The sequence below is a fragment of the Columba livia genome, chromosome 2 (assembly GCF_036013475.1).
Source record: "Columba livia isolate bColLiv1 breed racing homer chromosome 2, bColLiv1.pat.W.v2, whole genome shotgun sequence".
Taxonomy (NCBI): Eukaryota; Metazoa; Chordata; class Aves; order Columbiformes; family Columbidae; genus Columba; species Columba livia.
The window spans coordinates 53,437,062-53,456,030 of NC_088603.1; the positions used below are offsets into that span (position 1 = coordinate 53,437,062).

Consider the following 18,969-nt stretch of genomic DNA (forward strand, 5'->3'; position numbering starts at 1 on the left):
TCATCTTCTGCAAGTAAAGAAATCTAAGGGTTTTTTCCTGCTTCTTATTTCTACCCATGTTTCTCTAACACAGAGATTGTCCTGTCTGTGTAAGAAGAAAGACGGGATGTGATTTAATTACTCCACAGCTTTAATAACTCATCTGGGAACAGTGACAATTAATTGTACTGTACAGTTCATCAATCTTCACTGGATCCTGGATTGAAAAAAAAGGTGTTATCAGCAAGATAGGGTACATGTGCTTTTCCTTCTCCATGTGATTAGGAGACCAGTGGTACCAGACCAGCCTCCAACTCAAGTGATGTTCCCCACTTGTTTTTGGAGGTAACAGTGATGCAAGTCAACACCACCAACAGATGGTATGTTTCTTCTTTTCTTGGTATGTGACCTGCAGTTGATTTTCAAAAATGTGAGCATTTGTGCATGGAAACTAACTGAAAATGCAAACTGTATATAACAGACCCGATGCAAAATACTCTGAAAAGTTGGGTTCTCAGGCTCTTTAGACTGGGCGTCCACAATTAGGGATACCAAATGGGTAGCCTCTGTAGGTAGTAGATAATACCAACTCTTCACCTTGCAGTAGTGTTCTAAAATACATTTTGTTAATATTCATGAGGCACTCAGATATTATTGAGATGAGCACCAGAGGAAGCCCCAGAGGAAATTAATAATTCTATCTGGAGAGCTGGGCTTCAATGAAGCGCAGCACATGGAGCGGAGGGGCCACACGTTGAACTCCGAGAGGAGAACCAGGTAGTGACAAGATGCTCATTAAACACACTCTGTCCGCCTCGTGCACTGGATGAAGCAGGGATCCTGCAGAACAAAAATGCCATGTAACTTCATCTGCATCTTGAAGCAGATGGTGATTACACATGTAAGGTTGTAACTGATGGTGCATAGGCAACCTTAATTTTGCCACATCTTTCTTTTATGGGCTTGATGTTCCATTAAAATTATGCTTGCTCTCATTGTATTATTTGTGTCCTAATTGTGTGTGCATGCGCGTGTAATGCTTGATAAACAGCATTTATGGTAGTTTTGTTTTACACTTGTGGTGAAATGCATGCCTAGTCTCAAGTCATCACAAGTAAAACATTACAATTTGGGAAGAGGGAGGATAAATTAAGGACCTGCTGCTACAGAGTAGGTAGTTGCAATCACGTCCCAGACTTTCCTGACTGGTGCTCCTCAGATGAGTGGTTGCAGGACGGAGTCCTAGGTGATGAAGCACTGCTAGTTGATTTTCCTCTATCCCCCAAGCAGCGATATCCCCACGTTTAGTCATATTGTTGACAGTCTGTGTGCTGTTACCTAATGATTTAGAAAGCTGCTCTTATTCCATTAAAATTTTAATTACAGACACCTTCTCAGTAATGAGACAACTTGCTGGGCCATAGGTATTTTATTGGTTTAAGGTGCAATTTGTTCCCAGCTTCCTTTGGGCCCACTCCTGCCGTTGTTTCCTGCTTGTAACTTCCACTGAAGTGAATAGGGGTTTTGTCTTGTGGAGGAGTTGAGGAGAAGGCCCTTTTGTCAGTAAAGTTACATAAGTCTGATGCTTCTACAACCATGCTTCTATTCTATAAAGATGACTGACTGATCCTAGGCCACGCTTCTAATTGCTAGCATTCATTAAGACAGTGCCTGTGTAGTTTTCCAGTTTATGACAGGTTTTGTGATCAGTGTGGCAAAACAGACTCTCCATAGCAGGTCTTCATGTCTGCATGTAGTAATAGTTGACACGTCTACTGGGTGTATGAAAGCATTCCTGTATTTCCCCTTCCTCAGTGGATGAGGGGGACTGTAGAAGACAACTGCTGTGTCCTCAGAAGAATACTCAACTACTTTCAAACACTGTGGACCTCTTCATCATCCAGATAGAGCACCAGAATATGGTAGACTGACAGATGGTTCTGTGCACCGTAGCACTAAGTTGTAAGATTATCCGGGAAACTTGCTGTGAGCCACATCCCTAATCAGCAGCTCTGTTAGAAAGAGAAAGCTGCTTGGAGTAGAAATGGACCTCCCTGGGAATTTTGTCCAGGTCATGGCTTTCTATCCTAATTCTCAGGTGTCTAATAAGGTGCTGGTTCTGATTGAAGATGTTTCTTCTTGTGGGATGCTTAGTGCACCTTGGTCCTTAAAAGCTTTCTTGTATGATAAAGAGAAATCACTCTGCAACCTTGGTGTTAGAGGGGCTGGTAATGGAGCATCTCTTCTGCCTAGCTGCTTTTTGCTGGTACAAGTCTAGTATAGAAACTCTGCCTCATAAACAAAAATGGTTTCATCTGATTAGTATGTTTGAAAGGTATGGCGAGGCTATACCAGAAACCTTCCTGCCATCTCTTGAGTTTCTGTTTAGCCTTTTCTAATTGTGAAATTAGGCTAAAGAAGGAGAGTTGTACCTCTGGGTGAAGGTACATATTACAGTGTTGTTCAGTGTTTTACTACTGCATCACAGCATGTGTCCCAAGTTTTGTCCCATTAATACAAAATGTTAATATTGTACCAAAGATGCTAGGAAACCAGACTCAAGAATTTCTTCTTTGTTCTCTTTATTTGTTTTTTCCATTTACACTGAAGTTTATACTTTTAACTTGAGGTGCATAAGCTACATTCGTTGAAGCCCTAATGTGTTATCTCTGCTGAAGTTGTATGACATTTTATGAAGTAATATGTTCTAATAGTCTTGTGTAGACTTCCAAGACGAACATAGACTTCAGTATGAACTAAGTTGCTAAGTTAAAGCACAGGGAAAAGAAAAATCAGTGTTGTCCCAGCCATCCACCTGCATTTATTGCACAGCCTTCTCTGCAGGAGTCAGGTTAGCTGGAGCATGTTAGCTAGCCTGTTGCGAAGTCCTATCTCTAAATTCAGGCCCAGACAAATCGGAATCCCAGTTATGAAGATGGCATTGGAAATGTCTTGGAGAGCAAGGGGGGAGTGTGTGTGAACACTGTTGAAAATGCAGGTCTTTGTGGGAAGTGGTGAAGGTTAAGAGAGATTAAATATTATTTTACTGAGCTCCTTGTCTTCTGTTGTTGGTTAAAATGGGTAACTTCTTCAATGAGGGGATTTGAAGCCCCATTGAGATATTCAGACTCAGACATGAGAGAATGAAGTATGATATTATTTGCATCTGTTTACATAGTTTTTTATGCACTTGTATATTCTTTTTTCCACTTAACTTGAGGCTTTGACAAGCTCCCTCTCAGAGAATGTCTTTCAAGCCTTGATTTCCCTTAACCTCCCAGTAAAATGGCAAGTTGCACCTTCTTTTGACAGAGCAGCATAAATCACCTCAGGCTCACTTGAAAGGGGTTTGCAGTTACATTGGTGAGTTACGGAGCGTATTGTGGGGGGTTTGTGGTGCGGCAAAGCTGAAAAAAGGCCAAACGTCTCTGAATCACATCTCTGAGATGGTACGCAGTAATTTTTACGTAAGCCAAAGAACAGTGGTGTGATAGAGGCCATGGTTTTCTCCAGTGAGAGGGCAGTGCTCTCGATGGCGAGGTTGAAATTTTAGAAACACATTAGAGGAAAAGAAAAAAATAGGTGGCTTCATGTGTTCAGAAACTTGGACAGATGAATTGTGAAGATACCAAGAAGTGAATTTGGATTCCTGCTGCTTGCTTGATTGGCAGCTCGTTGTAAAAACATACAGCGATACTGTGCTTTGAAAAGTCGGTGAGTGAATGCAGGCCACGGCGGAGAGCTCAGTTCAGCTGTTTCTGAAATTACATAGACACCCCTGATTTGTGCCAGTTAGATTGCTGGTTCAAGGCTTTGGTTAATATCAAAAGTAGTGCATATACTTTGATGCTAACATTCTTTAATGTCCCAGTTTACATCTTTGTTTCCGTGATTTTTGAAGATAAGACCCAAAAGAGAGGGAAGTATGTAGTTCAGTGCAGCTGACAGTCATAACCTTACTGGTCTGGAAAAGAGTTCTTTATTTTTTTTTCCTAGCCTTTAGAAAGGAGTTGCAACAAGCAAGCCCTATATGTATTCTGCTGTGAGAAGGCTCTGGACTGTCAGTCTTTTCACCATGAAAAACCCGTATTTTCTAATGGGAATTTCTTCTTTACAGCTAGGTGGTTTTGATGTTACAATTCTGGTACATCTAAGAAGGCTAAGTGAATTTTATAGGGTAAATGTGTTAAATCCCCTGCACGTTTATCTGCCTTAATACAAATGGTTGTGGCATGGTTGACAACATTGTAACAAGTAACAGTATAAGTACCCTAAGTGCCATAGGTTATATAGTTTATCTTTTGCTATTTTTTGCATTTACAAGTCTTGTGGTAAAACTGATCCAAGCAATGTGATTAGCATAAAAGTATTAATGTAAAAGGTTTGGCAGCTTGTCGTGGCGTATATCTGTATTATAGTTCCAAAATGATTGCTCTATAAAAAAGAAAAAAAAGGAAAACTAATTGGTGCCAGAAAGATGGACCTTCTGTCCTGCACTAGGGAAGAAAGAACACGGCCACTATTTGAAATAAAGATTCTTCAATACTTAGCAGTCTGTACAGGACATTGGTAAATCAAGTCCACTGCTATTATTAATTTTTTTTTTCAGGAAGCCTATTAAAAGCCATAATTTAGAATGTAAAGTAGTTTAGATATGAAGAGGGGGAAGCAGTGTGTTTCGGGTGAGATTGCTCTGATAATGATATAATAGGCAGGAGGGCTGGATGGGGTAGACATTGTTAATTTAGGGCATGAACATTTTAGAGGTTGATTGTTTTCTTTCGATTCTATGTGTGTTTTTGTTTTGTTTATTTGTTTTTTTCCACTGATAATGTTTTCCTTCCCTGCAGAGGGGCGTGGTAAATGGTTATTAGTCAATAGTTACGCATTTGTGGACAAGTTGTGCAAGTTGTGGACAACCATTTTACATAACAGAAATGGGAGACACGCTGCATTGCGCAGAATTGGAACGTTTAATGTAGAGGGTGATTTGTAGGGCAGCTTTGGGCTGACTGTTCGACATATGCTGCCTTCAGATCTAACTGGATATTTCTGTATGTAAATCAAATGGATGTTGAATCCTTCCATCACTTCTGTGCTTATTTTCTGTATAAAAAAGCTTTTTCTGTAATGAAATCAGTTATCAGTATTTTACTGGTTTGGTGAGCGAAGAAGACAAAGTTGTGAGAAGTAGCTTATGGAAGACGAGGGTGAGATTTGAGGAGCAGAAAGATCTTCAAGTCCAGAGTCCGCTGTGGATTCTCCCATAACAATGTTACTCATTCTAGAACTTCAGGTTTCAGTCCCTTATGACAATTGCATGTGAAATGCTTGCAGAGGTTGTGTTTTCCTTTAAAAAAATGTGATTATTTTTTGTTTTTCAAGAGGAAACACCCTTTCTGATGTGAGTTTTATTTCTTTTTGCCTCACTTTTGTTCAGTGCAACAGCGCGGCACCTTTTTATCACACAAAACTTATTAACAGAAATGGATGAAAATGGTATCTAGTTTTGATTCTGACATGATGGAAAAAAGTCTGTGGCACACTTAGAAATAGTTAGAATTCTTATGTTGTTTTTTAAAAGTGGACTCTTTTCAGTAAAATTTGGTAATTCTCTTCTGTTGTTGGAACACTTTCTGGATTGCAATGGCTCCTTCTTTGCTGGCTACAGTTTTGCATTCTTTCTCAGCACACAGAAGTGATTATACTCCTGGGCAGTGTGCAGTGATTTACTTTTTTAAATTATTATTGTTTTTCTTGTTTGTATATAGCCAAGTGAACTTTTCAGGTGATTCCCTTTTCCTTCCCATACAAATCATGCTTATTTAAATTTTTGGGAGGCTGCAACTTACTTTATTTTTCTATGAAATGAATGTTGCCTGAAAATCTAGGTAGCCAAAAATAATAAGGAAAAAATAATGAAGAAACATTGAAATATCCTTTTGCCAGATTGTGCATGGATGAAGCCACCAAATAATGATCAACAAGTTAAGAATGCTCTTTTTGAGCCTTAGGCTGGTGTAGTAGGAAGAGAGGGTGTTATTCTAATAAAATTGTTCTGACACTTTCTTTCTGGACATATGAATGTTCTTCTAACTTGGCTATCTTTCTGAGCTCGGGTGTCCAGTATGTAATGATAAATGGAAATATATAATATTGCTTAAGACAGTTATAAGCACTTAAGTACCTGCATCAAGTTGGATTGTTAAAAGGTTGTGGCAATATTACAACGTCTTTTAAAATCTGTTATATAGCAATAAAGTTAGAAAGACAAATGCAGAAGCAGTCAAAAAAATGCAGTCGCCAAACTAGTTTTGCTCATCCCTAGAACTCAACAGAAAGCATTAACCATTAACTTGTTTTAATCCATACAATGATCTTATTGGTGTGCAGTTCCTCATCGTGTGGGGTTGTGTTGAGAAGCCGGAAAAAGCTGGTGTGTTTCAGCCTTTCTTGCCTCTTCTCAAATGTTGGTGGGCTCAGCCAGAGTCTGGAAAGCCTGGCCAGAAGCGTGCAGTGGAAGTGAAGAATGGAGGAGAGAGGCACTGGCAAGGAGGAACCTGCTGTCCTGGGAAGGGGACACCAAAGGCTAGTGAGCTGTAGTCAGTTATCTTAATTCACCAACTCCATGTGTCACAAGCCTTTTCTCTGAAGTTTTTAAGAGTATTCCTTCCCCCAGGTGGAGGGGAGTGGAGATCACGGTATGAAAAATTTATTCCTTCCAGGCTCTCCTCTCTCCATCCCTCACATGCACCGTCCTTGGAGCCAGGCTGATGCTTGCTTGTGGCTGGCAGTAGTATTTCTGATGAGTGGAATGTGAAGAAAGTGAATATGTGAGATAGTATGGTAGTGTGCACCTCTGCCAGAGCTTGTGCATCTTCCGTAGTGGAGAAACCTGAGAAGAAAGTCAGCAGAGGTGGGGAAAAACAGGTTGGTCTTTGGGAAGGTCAAGCACTTTTAAGGCCTAAGGAGAGGCACCTGAATTTTAACGCTTACTGTATCTGCTTGATAGATAAACAGATGGCACTAGGTTTGGGGTTCTCAGAATACCAAATTCTTCGGAGAGAACGAGCGTTGATAAAAGCAATATTTCATTATATCTGTGGATTAGTAGCTCTGCAGTTTTTATCTAATGCACTAATGTCCAGAAGATTATTCAAAACATCCAAATCATTTGGTGTACAAGACTCCAAAGTTTTCTGGGGAGGAATTTCTTTGCTTGAAAACATCCTTCACTGTAAGTGTTGCATTTGTTTTGCAACATTCTTCTTCTGAATTATTTAGACTACTGACAAGGAATGTGAAAAGTCTAATTTCTGTGCTCAGGTATCCAGCACGCCTGTGTGGACACTTACACGCAGACATCCACAGATCATGCTCAGCCTCATCTGCAATCAGTTGAATTTTATGGAATGTAAGGTGGACCCAAATTTGTGAGTGCGTGTAACCACACATGTGTATACAGAAATATATATACATTTATATCTGCACACACACACACAAATTATATGGCATTTAAATTTTGCCCCAAGATGCTGATGAAGTAATTGTTCACAACTGGCATTGCAGCCACTGTAATACAGGGCAGAGTAACCCATAACATACTTTTAAACAACTGATGTGCTTCAGAGGCCAGAAGTACAGGGATATAATGGAAACACTGACACTTACTGCAACTGTGCAAAAGGATGCAGCAATAAAGAAATTTCGCAATGAAATAGGTGCTATCTGCCATCTAAACTGAAGGGTTGCCATGGTTCTGGGTTGTTGCAAACCACTTAGCGATTGGCTAATGATTGCATTTAGCAGTTTGAGGACACCGAAGGAAAAGGGAAAGAAATATCAACTCTGTATGCAACACTATTTAGAGTAACTTTTCTCTTTTTTTATTCTGTCAAGGCCAAGGTGTCTGGGCTGCAGATGTTGCTAAGGGAGATGGTGCACCAAAGGGTTTATAACTCCTCTTTCACTCTTTTGTGACTTCTAAGCATGGCTAATCAAATTTATATCAGGCTACAAACAGCTTTGTAAAACAGTTTTAAGGCCCAGTGTTGCTGCTGGCTTGGTAGAAAGTGACAGCACAGAGAACATGTCCCCCGGTGTCTGAGTGAAACGAGGCAGTTGCCCTCAGATAGGCATAAAATGCGCTATTAGATAGTTGAGAAATACATTTCCCCCCACACCCCAAAACCCTCCTGGGAATTTATTGTAGTGCCTTTGATGTAACTAATTAGCCCGCTCGAAGTAAGCAGTGACTAACAGTCTAATAACTGTCTAATGGAAGGAACTTCATAATGTTTTCAAATCAGGATCCTTTCGAGTGTTTTGTAAGAGGCTGAGGAGCCTTCCCCTTCTGAGAAATGGATGCCAAGAGTCAGGTCCTGATGTTCATAGTCATCTTTCTCCAAGTTATATTTGAGTCTCCTGGCTCTTTGAAGAGGCTTGATGTAGGAGAAGAGCAATAGTCCTGGAGATATTCTGGAAGTGCAAAACTTAAGTTTTAGCTCTCATCTGCAGACTTGAAGCAAATGTTCTAGTTTGCTGGGGCTGTTGCACAGTAACTTGCAGTCTTTGCTGAATTTTGTAAGGCAGAACATTTTTAAAAAGTGGAAATGAAAAAGCAATGCTGTTTCTGCAAGAGATTTTGTTATTCTCGTGCAAGTTTCCCCATTCTCAAGTAGCAAAATCAAAACATAAAATTTACTATACCAAGAAAGGGAGACGGTTTTGCCTGCCTTCTAGTTCTGCAAATTTAAAAGGAGAAATCACATACTACATGTTAATTTTGCCAATTAATTCTACCTTCAAATGTCTTCTACTTCTGCATTAAGGCTTTCTTTTTTTTCTTGTCCACTGGAACTACAAAGCACTTTTACTGCTGAGAGTCCCTTTCTCATCAAGCTAATGATACAGCATTTCCACATGCTAACAAACATCTTCAATACATTTTCCAGGCACAGACCATTCACGCCCAACAGTTGGAGCATTTCTGATGCTGGACGTGAATCCCTCTTGCTCTACTTGCACTAGTAGTTTCACTGAGTCCATGGGATTACAATGTGAGTAAAGCAAGCAGGATTTGAACCTTTTAGGTTCCATGAAGCTAAATTTAAAAGTTCACCACCTGCTTGGTACCTTGGTGCAGGGTTTAGTGTTTCTCGTGCAGCAGTCAATGTTGTCACTAACACCTAACCCAGAGTGCTGGGGGCTGTGCTCATGAGCGGTATTAAGTATCACTGCAATAACCCACTGTCTGCCATGGGAGAAACGCATAGCCCTGAACTTGGGAAGGGAGAAAATGGTTTTCAGCTGCTTTGATTTAAGTTGTTTGCTTTTGTTATTTTAAAGCCTGTGTGGAAACAGGCTGTGAGAAGGCTTGTTCAGAAGTGAGACTCCCACTTGTTTGGAGTCTGACCTTGCGAGTTGCTGAGAATTAGTGCCTCCATTAGCGTCCGTGAGACTCGCAGCCCCGCGGGCTGAGGCTGGGCATTGCAGGGGCTCAGGCTTCTCCCATCAGCTGGTTGCTTGTTCAGCTGGGCATCTTTAGGCAAACTTGGCCAACAGGATACTCCAGGAATCTCGTTTGCAGGCAGCAACTTCTGTGGCTTGATCCACGGTCTGTGGGATGGCTTGAGTGTCAGGTGAGTAACTCCACAGGCACATACCCTTTTTAGCCTTTTTTATTTCTTTTCCTTTTTTTTTTTTTTTTTCTTTTCCCCATGTCCTGTGTGATCAGCAAAATGTAGGATAATATGCAAGGCAGCCCAGCCCTACCTTCTACCCGCCTTGTCTGCCTTCTGAGGGGGAAAGTCCCAGGGCTGCAAGGAGTTTTCCACAGTACCCTGTGCCTTTGTGTCCAGGTAGCTGTGTGTGCAGCTACATCTTGTGTTCCCCGTGTAGGACTCTTTTTAGTGTAAATGAGGTTTTTGCATCTCCCTGTAGGTCCAATGCTGGGGTTTGTAGATGCAAGCTCCCAGTTAAATCTGGTAAATGTTTACTTGTATGAAACTTTAAAGGTGGTTTTATTTTACATAATTTCGTATGTCTGTATAACTAGAGCCCCTTGGTTTTAGTTGGGAGCAGCTGAGGAGGCACCAAGCAGTGTAAATTCCTCTGGAGAATCAAGAAATTGAGGTGAAAACATAGCTGCTAAGAAGGTTCTCTGATCTAGATGTCTGAAAATGTTTACCTGAACTTTAAGCTGCTTCGTACCATTAGCAGGTTCCCCAGCAGCCTTGGGGAAGCGTTACGTGCATAGCTGGAAAAGGCTGTGAGCCGTGTCCTGCTGATAGCAAAGCATCTCTGGCTTAGCATTGGAGCAGTGTGAGCTCCATATAGGCCCAGTCTTGTCTCCTCCAAGTTGGTGGGAGCTCTGTTGTTGGCCCAGAGGAGTGCAGGATCAGGCTCTGTTTCGAAAGTCGTAGAAACTGCATTGATGCACTGTGTTCTGGCTTCCTCTGTACTTCCAAAAAAGAAAGAAGGGATGAATTGAGTTGTGGTGTAAGTGCAGCAAAAATGAACATATGTCTAATTTGTAGAAAATAACAGGGGGGGGAGGTGGAGTATTATGTAGGTAATGTTGGGACTGGGTCCTCTTTCTGCCTTGTTGAAATCGTTTTTCTTTCAGCGAAAGTTAAAGATGACAAACAAAAGAAGATGACGTTTCTCAAAACAAACAAACAAAAAACTAGAAAAGAGCTATGTATTCATATTCCAAAGGTCACAAATCAGTTCCTGGAAAATACTATACATATGGTAATGGGAAAATAACTAAGCTGAAAATCCATTACAAACCAAAGTATAAATCTATACATTTTCAGCGGTGAGCTCAGATAATGTATGCTATTTATAAGCACAAAAGTCTTGTATAAGGTATGCGTAAGCATTGCAAATAAAGTGAGGGCCGTACTTGTTATCTAACAGATTTTGTAGCCTCTTGTAGGGTTGGAGTCTATTTTTAAAACCAATTATGAGCATTGTGCTTCATATCTATGTTAGTGTTTCCATAGCATGTACTTCATGTTCAGTTGCTCCAAATGCAGAAAAATAACAAATTTGGGACCACGAGTGCCCAACTTAAGCTACTGTACCTACCCAAAACAAAATGTTGGTTACAACATGTACTGTTTTTAAAGGCAGGCAAAATCCTACAGACTTATTCCCTCCTGCTTTGCACTAAAGGTGGCCAGAGAACAGTGATCAGCATGTGTATGCAAGAAGGCACAGATACACACGTCCTAATGAGCCTGGCAATTACTCTATTGCATCATTTCAAGGAAGAAAATATTAAGTGTCAAAAACTTAGACCTCTTAGACATGAGGGAAATTGCTTTATTACTTAGGTATCTATTCTATTACGAATCTTAAGTAGTCAATCTTTTTTACACCGCTTCCCCCCAGTCCCCCCACTCCTTCTGGCTCACAGCAACCTAAAATGCTACTTTTCTGGGAAAGACTGATATTCTGACTTCAGTTTTGTAATTTAATGATGGAGAGTTTCCTTAGTAAACCAAATTTAGAGTACTAGAATGCTTATCTTATATCCAGACCTTGAACATAAAAGGCATTTTATACCAGCAATTGTTCATTTAATGAGCAATTGCAGAGTGCAGGACGGTTAAGGGATTGAGCTATATGCACCATTATTGCAAGAAGTATTCCGAAATACCAGAAATAGGACGTAAGCTCTGATCAGGGGGACTGTGAGCACAATTACCTTCTTTTCAAATCCTTCTGTGACACTGCGGGAGGAAAAAGGACTTTGAAACTTGAAAGGAAAGAGCTTGCTTTCAACCTCAAAAGCTAGGAGGAAAGGGCTCTGAAATTTGCTCAGTATTCCCAATTCACCATTAGCCTGTTTCTTCCTTTAGCCTCAAGGCATTCTCCGCTTTTTGAAAAGATGTTAAGAAATTCAGTCACAATAGAGAGCCTAGTTTTGAACATGTTTCACTCGGTCCATTGAGGTCTGGTCTTCAGCCTTTGTGTGGGGTGAATTGAGCTGAGCAGCAAGCTGGTTGGGGAGAGGTGAATGAGCAGTCTCTGTGCAGTCACAAATTCTGGCAAAGAAAAGATTACCCTTTCCTTTATTTTACAATATGCATTCCTGTACAATCCTGCTAGTGGCAATACGTGGAGCCGAGCTTGTGCTTAGGTCAATATGGAGCACTTGGTTTACAGCAACTCTTGTTAAGTTTGTCTTGTAATTGAAGCTGCTGTTGACCTTGCTTGGAGACCATTTGTAAAACCGTTTATTTAGCATAAACTGAAATAATAAACCCTCCTTCTCTTAGGCCGATTGTGATAGGGTGACATTAGTTTGATTTAATGATTAGCCGCCTGACCCCTCAGCTAGAGAGAGCTGCTTGAATAGGGAGAGTTCACTAGGAAGCACACAGGAAGAATACTAATGAGCTTGTTAAATTTAGCATGGCACCAACCACTTTTAATTCCTCTAATGGGAGAAGCACTGCCTCTCGGAGAGAGGGAGGGAGAGGGGGGAAAGAGGAGAGAGAGGAAAAGAGAGAGAGGAATGCCCACGTCCCGGTAGCCAGAGAATTTTGGTCAAGAGAAGAGCTTGGAGGGAGCATCAGCCAGGGTCTCTTGGACTGAGTTGTAAGTACCTTGTCTCTTCTCTTCCCCAGCCCAAGTGTGTCGGCATATCGCTCGTGAGACGGTAATGCTCTCCGCAAGTTGCATGCAGAAATGCGGCCACGAAACTTAATACATAAACACATTTAACTGGACTGGTATTGTCTCCTTTAAGCAGGGGTCTCTCTGAAGCGTGTTGAGACTGAATTTTAGCGTGGTGTATCAACAGATTTCAACTTTTTTTTAGTTGCTGACTTCAGGAGGTTTAAAGTTAAAAAAGCTTCTACTTTGTCTTGGTCTACAATTAAAAAAGGCAAATAAAGTTCAACAGGGAAAGAAAGTTTAATGGATTTTTGCATTAGGTTTTGGGTTCTTCTGTTTTTTAATTTTCTGAGTAAATTAGCTGAGTGATTAAAAGTGTGTTTATTCAGGCATGCTATCCAGTGTTTTTTGAAAAAGCTTGTTGATTAAATTAGGTGCTCTTTGGTGCTCAGCACTTCTAATCAAAACTGCTTCTGATCAGAACAGCAGGACTAAATCAGGAATTTCTCTGTGAATGGGAGAACCCTGGATTAATGTGATCATTCCAGGCTGGGCACTTGTAACACGTCTCTGGCTTCTGGCTTGTTAAGACAGAGTAGCGTATATGTGAAGAAAGAGAAGCTTATGCAGATTGGTCTTGGGGCCTGCTTACTTTTTTCTTCATATTTAATCCCTCTGTTTTACACCCGCAAAAGGTGGGAGGAATTATGCCGGAGTCAGTAGGGTCCCACCAGTTGGAAGCAGGTGGAGATGAGGGAGGATCAGTCCCTTTAACTCTGGCATTCATCTCTCTGCAAGATTTTAGTAAATCGGATGTTTCTTTTGACCCCAAAGTAGCTGCTTCTAAAACGTGAGCAGAGCAGCAACAGTTGTCGTGCTATTTGGCTGTAAACCCCTTTGGCAGATGCTGCGGGAGCGGTGGGCTGTTTGCTTACATTTTCGCTATGGAGTCCCACTTGTTGCCATGGTGGACAGTACGTTCCTGTCAATAATTTGGCCTGGCGCAGCTTGCCTGCACTTACTTTCAAAACTTTATTGAAAGGTTCAGCTGAAACAGAACAAGATCAGGCAGCTTTTGCCTTTTGGCGCGCTTGCCTGCCGTTGCAGGAGCCGGCAGCGTTGTTGCAAGAGGAGTTTCCCTGCTCGGCGCCCGGGATGCTCCTGCATAAACTGCTCGCCTCTTCGTGTCCTGGAGCGCGGGTGCTGTCAAGTTTCTCATCTAAAGCAGCTCAGTGGTGCGGAGCGTGGAGTGAACGCTTAGCGAGATGTTTGGCTGGTGAATATGCCTTATTATTGCAACAATGCCATCATGTTTGCTTTAAAAAAAAAATACTACTATAGGAAATTTTGCATGGCAGACAGCACACAGAAATGTTTGACTTCTGACAGCACACAGCAGTAATTTCATAATGGGGAGAGACGATGGTTGGTGCAGAAGGGAAAATACTGCTTTTCTTGTTTTCTTTTTTTTTTTTTTTACCCCTTGAAAAAAACAACAACAAAAAAGCTTATTAAAACAATACACATTTTTCTTTAAGTTTCAAAGTCACTGAAAGCAGGTTTTGAATTTCGTTCGGCAATTTGGAAAATCAGCTTGTTCCATAGCAGTCACTGGTACCTTGATTCATGACGCATGTTTTGAGAAGGGAAGAATAAAAGCGGAGCCTGCAGACAGATGTCAGCTTCTTGTTGTATCCCAGGATGGCAGTTTTAACAAATATTATCTTTATATGGAAGAGTGAAAGAACTGAAATACTATCTGATCCTCGGATTGATTATATAGCCCCACAAATCACTCCAGCTTGCTTCCTTCTGTACTGTGGTAGCACAGGTTGGCTTGCTCTACTTAAGGGTCTGTCAGGATTTTAAATGGAGTGTAATCCCCTATTTTTACAAGAGTTTACATCTCATCAGTGAAAGTTCACTCTCGGTTGAAATTTAACATGAAAGAGTCCGCTTAGAGAGAAATGTGATGGAAAATATGACTTTGGTGTGATTTATTTTTTTATTTTTTAGTTATACGAGCGGCTTTCTAAAATCCTCATATAAGTCTTAAAGTTTTAGACTCTCTTTTGCAGTTCTCTAACTAAAACCAGCTTCGGTGTAAAAAGTTGAAACCTTAAACCCTGCTAATCCAGAGCAGGGACCGTTGCCTGTGCATATTAATAAAAAGTAGAAAAGGGCAAAGGGTTTAAACTCTGCAGTGTTGTCCGTTTTCATTAACTCTTTCTTCTCAGACCTATTCCTGGAAATACTCTGTATGGAGAATTACTGCTGCCTGTAGAAAGAATTCAGTCCCTGGAAGATGCTGATAAGTCAGCAGACCCCAGTTGCTGTAGTACTTGGGGACAGAAAAATAATTTAAGTGCTCAATAGGCTATGCTGCTGGGTTTTCTTGTTCTGGCTACTCGGGGGTAGAAGGGGCGGGGAGAAGCCTGGTGAGCACTGCATTCAAAGTGATGGTGTAGCTAGTTTATGCATATAATGGCCAAAATTCAGCTCTAGGTATCTATACGTGTGCAGTCTGTTTATAATATAATTCATATGAAGGCAAATGGCTGGGGTTATGCTGGTGTCAGGCTTGGTGAAAGTGTTCTCCTGGTGAATTGCTGGCTGGCGCTTTTGCTGTGTGAATGAGTACACCGTAGCAAGGTACAAGCATAGATTTAGCCCTCACCTCAAATCTCTGACAGCTGAAGTGCAATCTTGGCACTGGCATCAACGATCCTTCCTTGCATGTGGGTCGTAGAGTAAGTGTACCTTAGTTTTATTTCCTAGGGGTGTTTTCATTTCCTTTCTAGTTCCTTTTATTTTGTGCCCGGTGTTTAATAATCTGAGGTCCCTCATGAACTTTTAGAACTGCTGCTCATCCTCTGGAGCTAAGCGTATTTGTCAGTATTTCTTCAAGGTGTACTGGTGTACACTTGCATGTGCAGTGATTTGGTTGAACTTGATTGAACGAGGCTGTACCTGGAGCATGGGTATTGGCCGAGGATTATAGCCAGCAATCATGCTGGCTATACATACAGAGAAACGTCTCTGTATTCTAAAGCAATAACGAGACTTAAGGAGATCATTTAGAGACAAGGCTGGTCTAGCTAACAAAACCCCTCCACTGCATGGCATGTGTGAAGTGTACCCTGGAAAATGCACCTGGCTTTTGAGGAACATAACCATTTGGTCTGGTTTTCAAAGGGTGCTCGTGGTCCCCAGGGGGTTGAAATTCACGTGGGAGCAGAGTGTTGATTCAGCACCTGATCATGGCACTGTCTGCAAAGGGAGGCTGGTGGAGCCATCATCAGGAGGACCTTTTCCCCGCATAAGGGTTATCACAGGCCTAGAGCCTTACTCCAGACTAGGGCTTGAGTTTGACCCCCCTCATTTTTATTTTTCTTTTCCTCCTTGATCATTAAAAATTTGTGGGTTTGTGTGGATACGGGAAAAAGAGGGGGACCATGCTCCACCATTCTGCCCACGCATCCGTGTGGTGTCATAGAATCACAGGATGTCCTGAGTTGGAAGGGGTTCACAAGGATCATCGAGTCCAAATCCTGTCCCTGCACAGGACAACCCCACAGTTCACACCATGTGTCTGAGTGCATTATCCAGTCTCTTCTTGAACACTGTCAGGCTTGGGGCCGTGACACCTCCCTGGGGAGCCTGTTCCAGTGCTCCACCACCCTCTGGGGGAAGAACCTTTTCCTAATGGTGACACTGTTAGAGCAGGTGGCCTCACTTGTGTCTGCCTGGTGCTGGATCTTGAGCAATTTTACCCATTTTATGGTTGCCCACCTTACTTCTGATCACTAATGAGCCTCCTGCAAGGCTCCAACCTCTCACACAAGCAAACCTCCAGGCACCAGAGCCGGGCTGCAGAGCAGCAGTGGGTGGCTGGGTTTGATTTAGGCCCAGCCGGCGGGGTTCATCTTCTCTTTGTGACAAATTGTTTTTTTGTCTTGCCATTAGGCAGCCCAAACTCACAGTCTCCTTGTCCCGGAGGCAAGAAAACAGCAAGCCAGTGTCTGTTCTTGCACGATTGATAGCCCTGCTGGTAGGAGCATCAGCGCATGGGTGACGATGATCTACCGCTCTGCAGCCACATGCTCTGAGCGGCCGGGCTGCCCCAGACCATCTCTCACAGCCACACGTGCACCTACTGTCACCAACTTATACCATGAGGAGGAGGACATGGGGGGGAGAGAACTTTTCTTTATTGTATTTGCTATAAATGGGCTGAAAGTGTGTCTCTCTCTCTTTCTCCTTCCCTTCTCTCTTTCTTCTCCCTCGTTTTTTTGTAGAGGATGAAAGTCCTGGGCAGACCTATCACAGAGAGAGACGGAACGCGATCACAATGCAGCCGCAGGGTGGGCAAGGCCTCGGCAAGATCAGTGAAGAGCCTTCCACGTCAAGCGAGGAAAGGGCCTCATTAATCAAGAAGGAGATCCATGGATCTATATCACACCTTCCCGAACCTTCTGTACCTTACCGCGGGACGCTCTTTACCATGGATCCCCGAAACGGTTACATGGACCCTCATTACCGTGAGTATTGACCACCAGTTCATTTTGGGATGCAAAGTTGGAAGGCTGTCAAATTTAATGCAATTTTATTTGCCGCCTTGCATTGTCCCCAGGGAGAGCTGCTTTGTCTGGGTGGGGGTTAAGGTAATACAATCTTTTTTTCTGAAGTTAAAAAGCAAGGAGCAGTTGCAATGCAGCTCAAAATCGTCACAGGCCTCTGCAAAGCAACTTCCACAGGACATCTCATCTGTTGCTAATCCTCCCCAGCCATCCAGGGTTGCGTTTGCTCCACCTCCTTAATTCACGGAGAAAAAAGCCTCATTAAAGAAAGCACAGAAGGAAAATGAAACAGACCTTAAAATCCATCTTTTAAAACAAAGTTAAAGTACAGTATTTTAAGAGGAAGAAGGACTGTGCCTTGTACAATGAGAATTTGCTGAGGGAGGTGGGATTGGAAGGTTTATAGCTATGCGGTGTTTTGTTTCTTTTTTTCTATTTTTTTGTTTGGTTGGGTTTTGTTTTGGAGGTTTTTTAGGGATTCACGTGTGTATTTCAGTATGTGGGATGATGGAGTGGTTTTGCAATTTTCTTCCCCAGCTACAGTTCCCTGAAGTTGTAAGGGGGGGGGAAAGGCAAATGGTTTCAACTTCTGACTTCCTGCTCAGGCATTAATAAAAAAGTAAGAAATTAACTGACACTTGAACACAGATGTGGAATGGATTTCTCCACAGGCAAAATATGAGGGGGTTAAGCAATTTTTTTTCATCTGCTTCTAGTTTACAAAAAAAGAAAGAGAAAAAAAAAATCATTTAGTTGTGTAGTAATGAAGTACATCTTGAGGTGTCAAGGCTTATGCCTTTTGATTATAGATTTATCACCCAGTCAGGATACAGATTTGCCATTTAACCTTCCAGTCTCCAGTTCCAGATGATAGGCTTAAGACTCACAAAGAGGGGCCAGTCTGCGTTGTTGTTTTTTTTTTCTTTCCCCCCACATCATTCAGAAATTTTAGTGTTTTAAGGCAAAAGGTCATTAGCCAGATGACTGATTAGTGAGGACAGCTGATTAGTGCATGTTTTTTTGTTAAAGAAAGTGCCAGGGATAAAAGCTAATTTTATCCCTTCATTAGTTGGGCTAGCAGTGAAGGGGAATGTTCACTCATCAGGGTGCAGATCAAAGTATGTCTCACACAACCGTAAGTCTCACCAATCTCCTTTTTAAAACAAAGTAAGAGCCTAATTGTTAAGAAGGATGGGAGGTGTTATCAGAAAGCGAACACTTGTTGTCCTTATAGTTTACATCACTATTTAGGGGAAAAGTTTGCAGGTAAGCTTTTGAGCTTTCTTCCAGCGTGGGCAGTCTGTTTCTCTACACCCTCCTCCTTCTCCTCCTCCTTTCTTGCACAGCCCGGCTCAAACCCTCTGGGGGAGTTACTCATCATTCTACTGAGGAGGACGTGCCGCAGCACACCAGCAGCAGACCTTTCTGCTGGAGAGGCATGAATGTGCAGAGCAAACAGCCGCTCACGAGCAGCGGCGCGTAGAAATTCTAGCTTGAGGCTTGGAGGCACCGTTTGTAGCTTACGGTTGGTTAATGCAACCCCCAAATCACACTTAAAAAAAGAATAAAAATCTTGCTGGGGGAGCAAAATAGCTTCTCTGATTGTAGGCTTTACATCTGGGGAGAGATGAAACATGTGACAAAAACAACCCCTCAAAAAACTAACAAACCTTATGCTGAATTTAGTGGTGACGATTGCCTTTTTGACTATCTGACCAGCTGCCAGCTCACTCCTTAAATCTAGTTCAAAGTGTTATTGATACTACTGAAGATTCAGACT

The 18,969-nt window shown here is 42.0% G+C and overlaps 1 protein-coding gene across 7 annotated transcripts in view; it reads left to right on the forward strand.

The window, feature by feature from the left end:
- The window catches only part of GLI3 (GLI family zinc finger 3), a 215,504-nt gene that overhangs the window by 50,736 nt on the left and 145,799 nt on the right, over nucleotides 1-18,969 (forward strand). For 5 of the 7 annotated variants that reach the window (XM_065051983.1, XM_065051984.1, XM_065051985.1 and 2 more), the window contains one exon: nucleotides 16,908-17,150. In XM_065051983.1, the coding sequence (XP_064908055.1) occupies nucleotides 16,908-17,150 (243 nt within the window). Of the gene's footprint in view, nucleotides 1-12,422; nucleotides 12,592-16,907; nucleotides 17,151-18,969 lie in introns of those variants that run through there. The other 2 variants (XM_021288148.2, XM_065051988.1) reach the window with 1 other exon arrangement.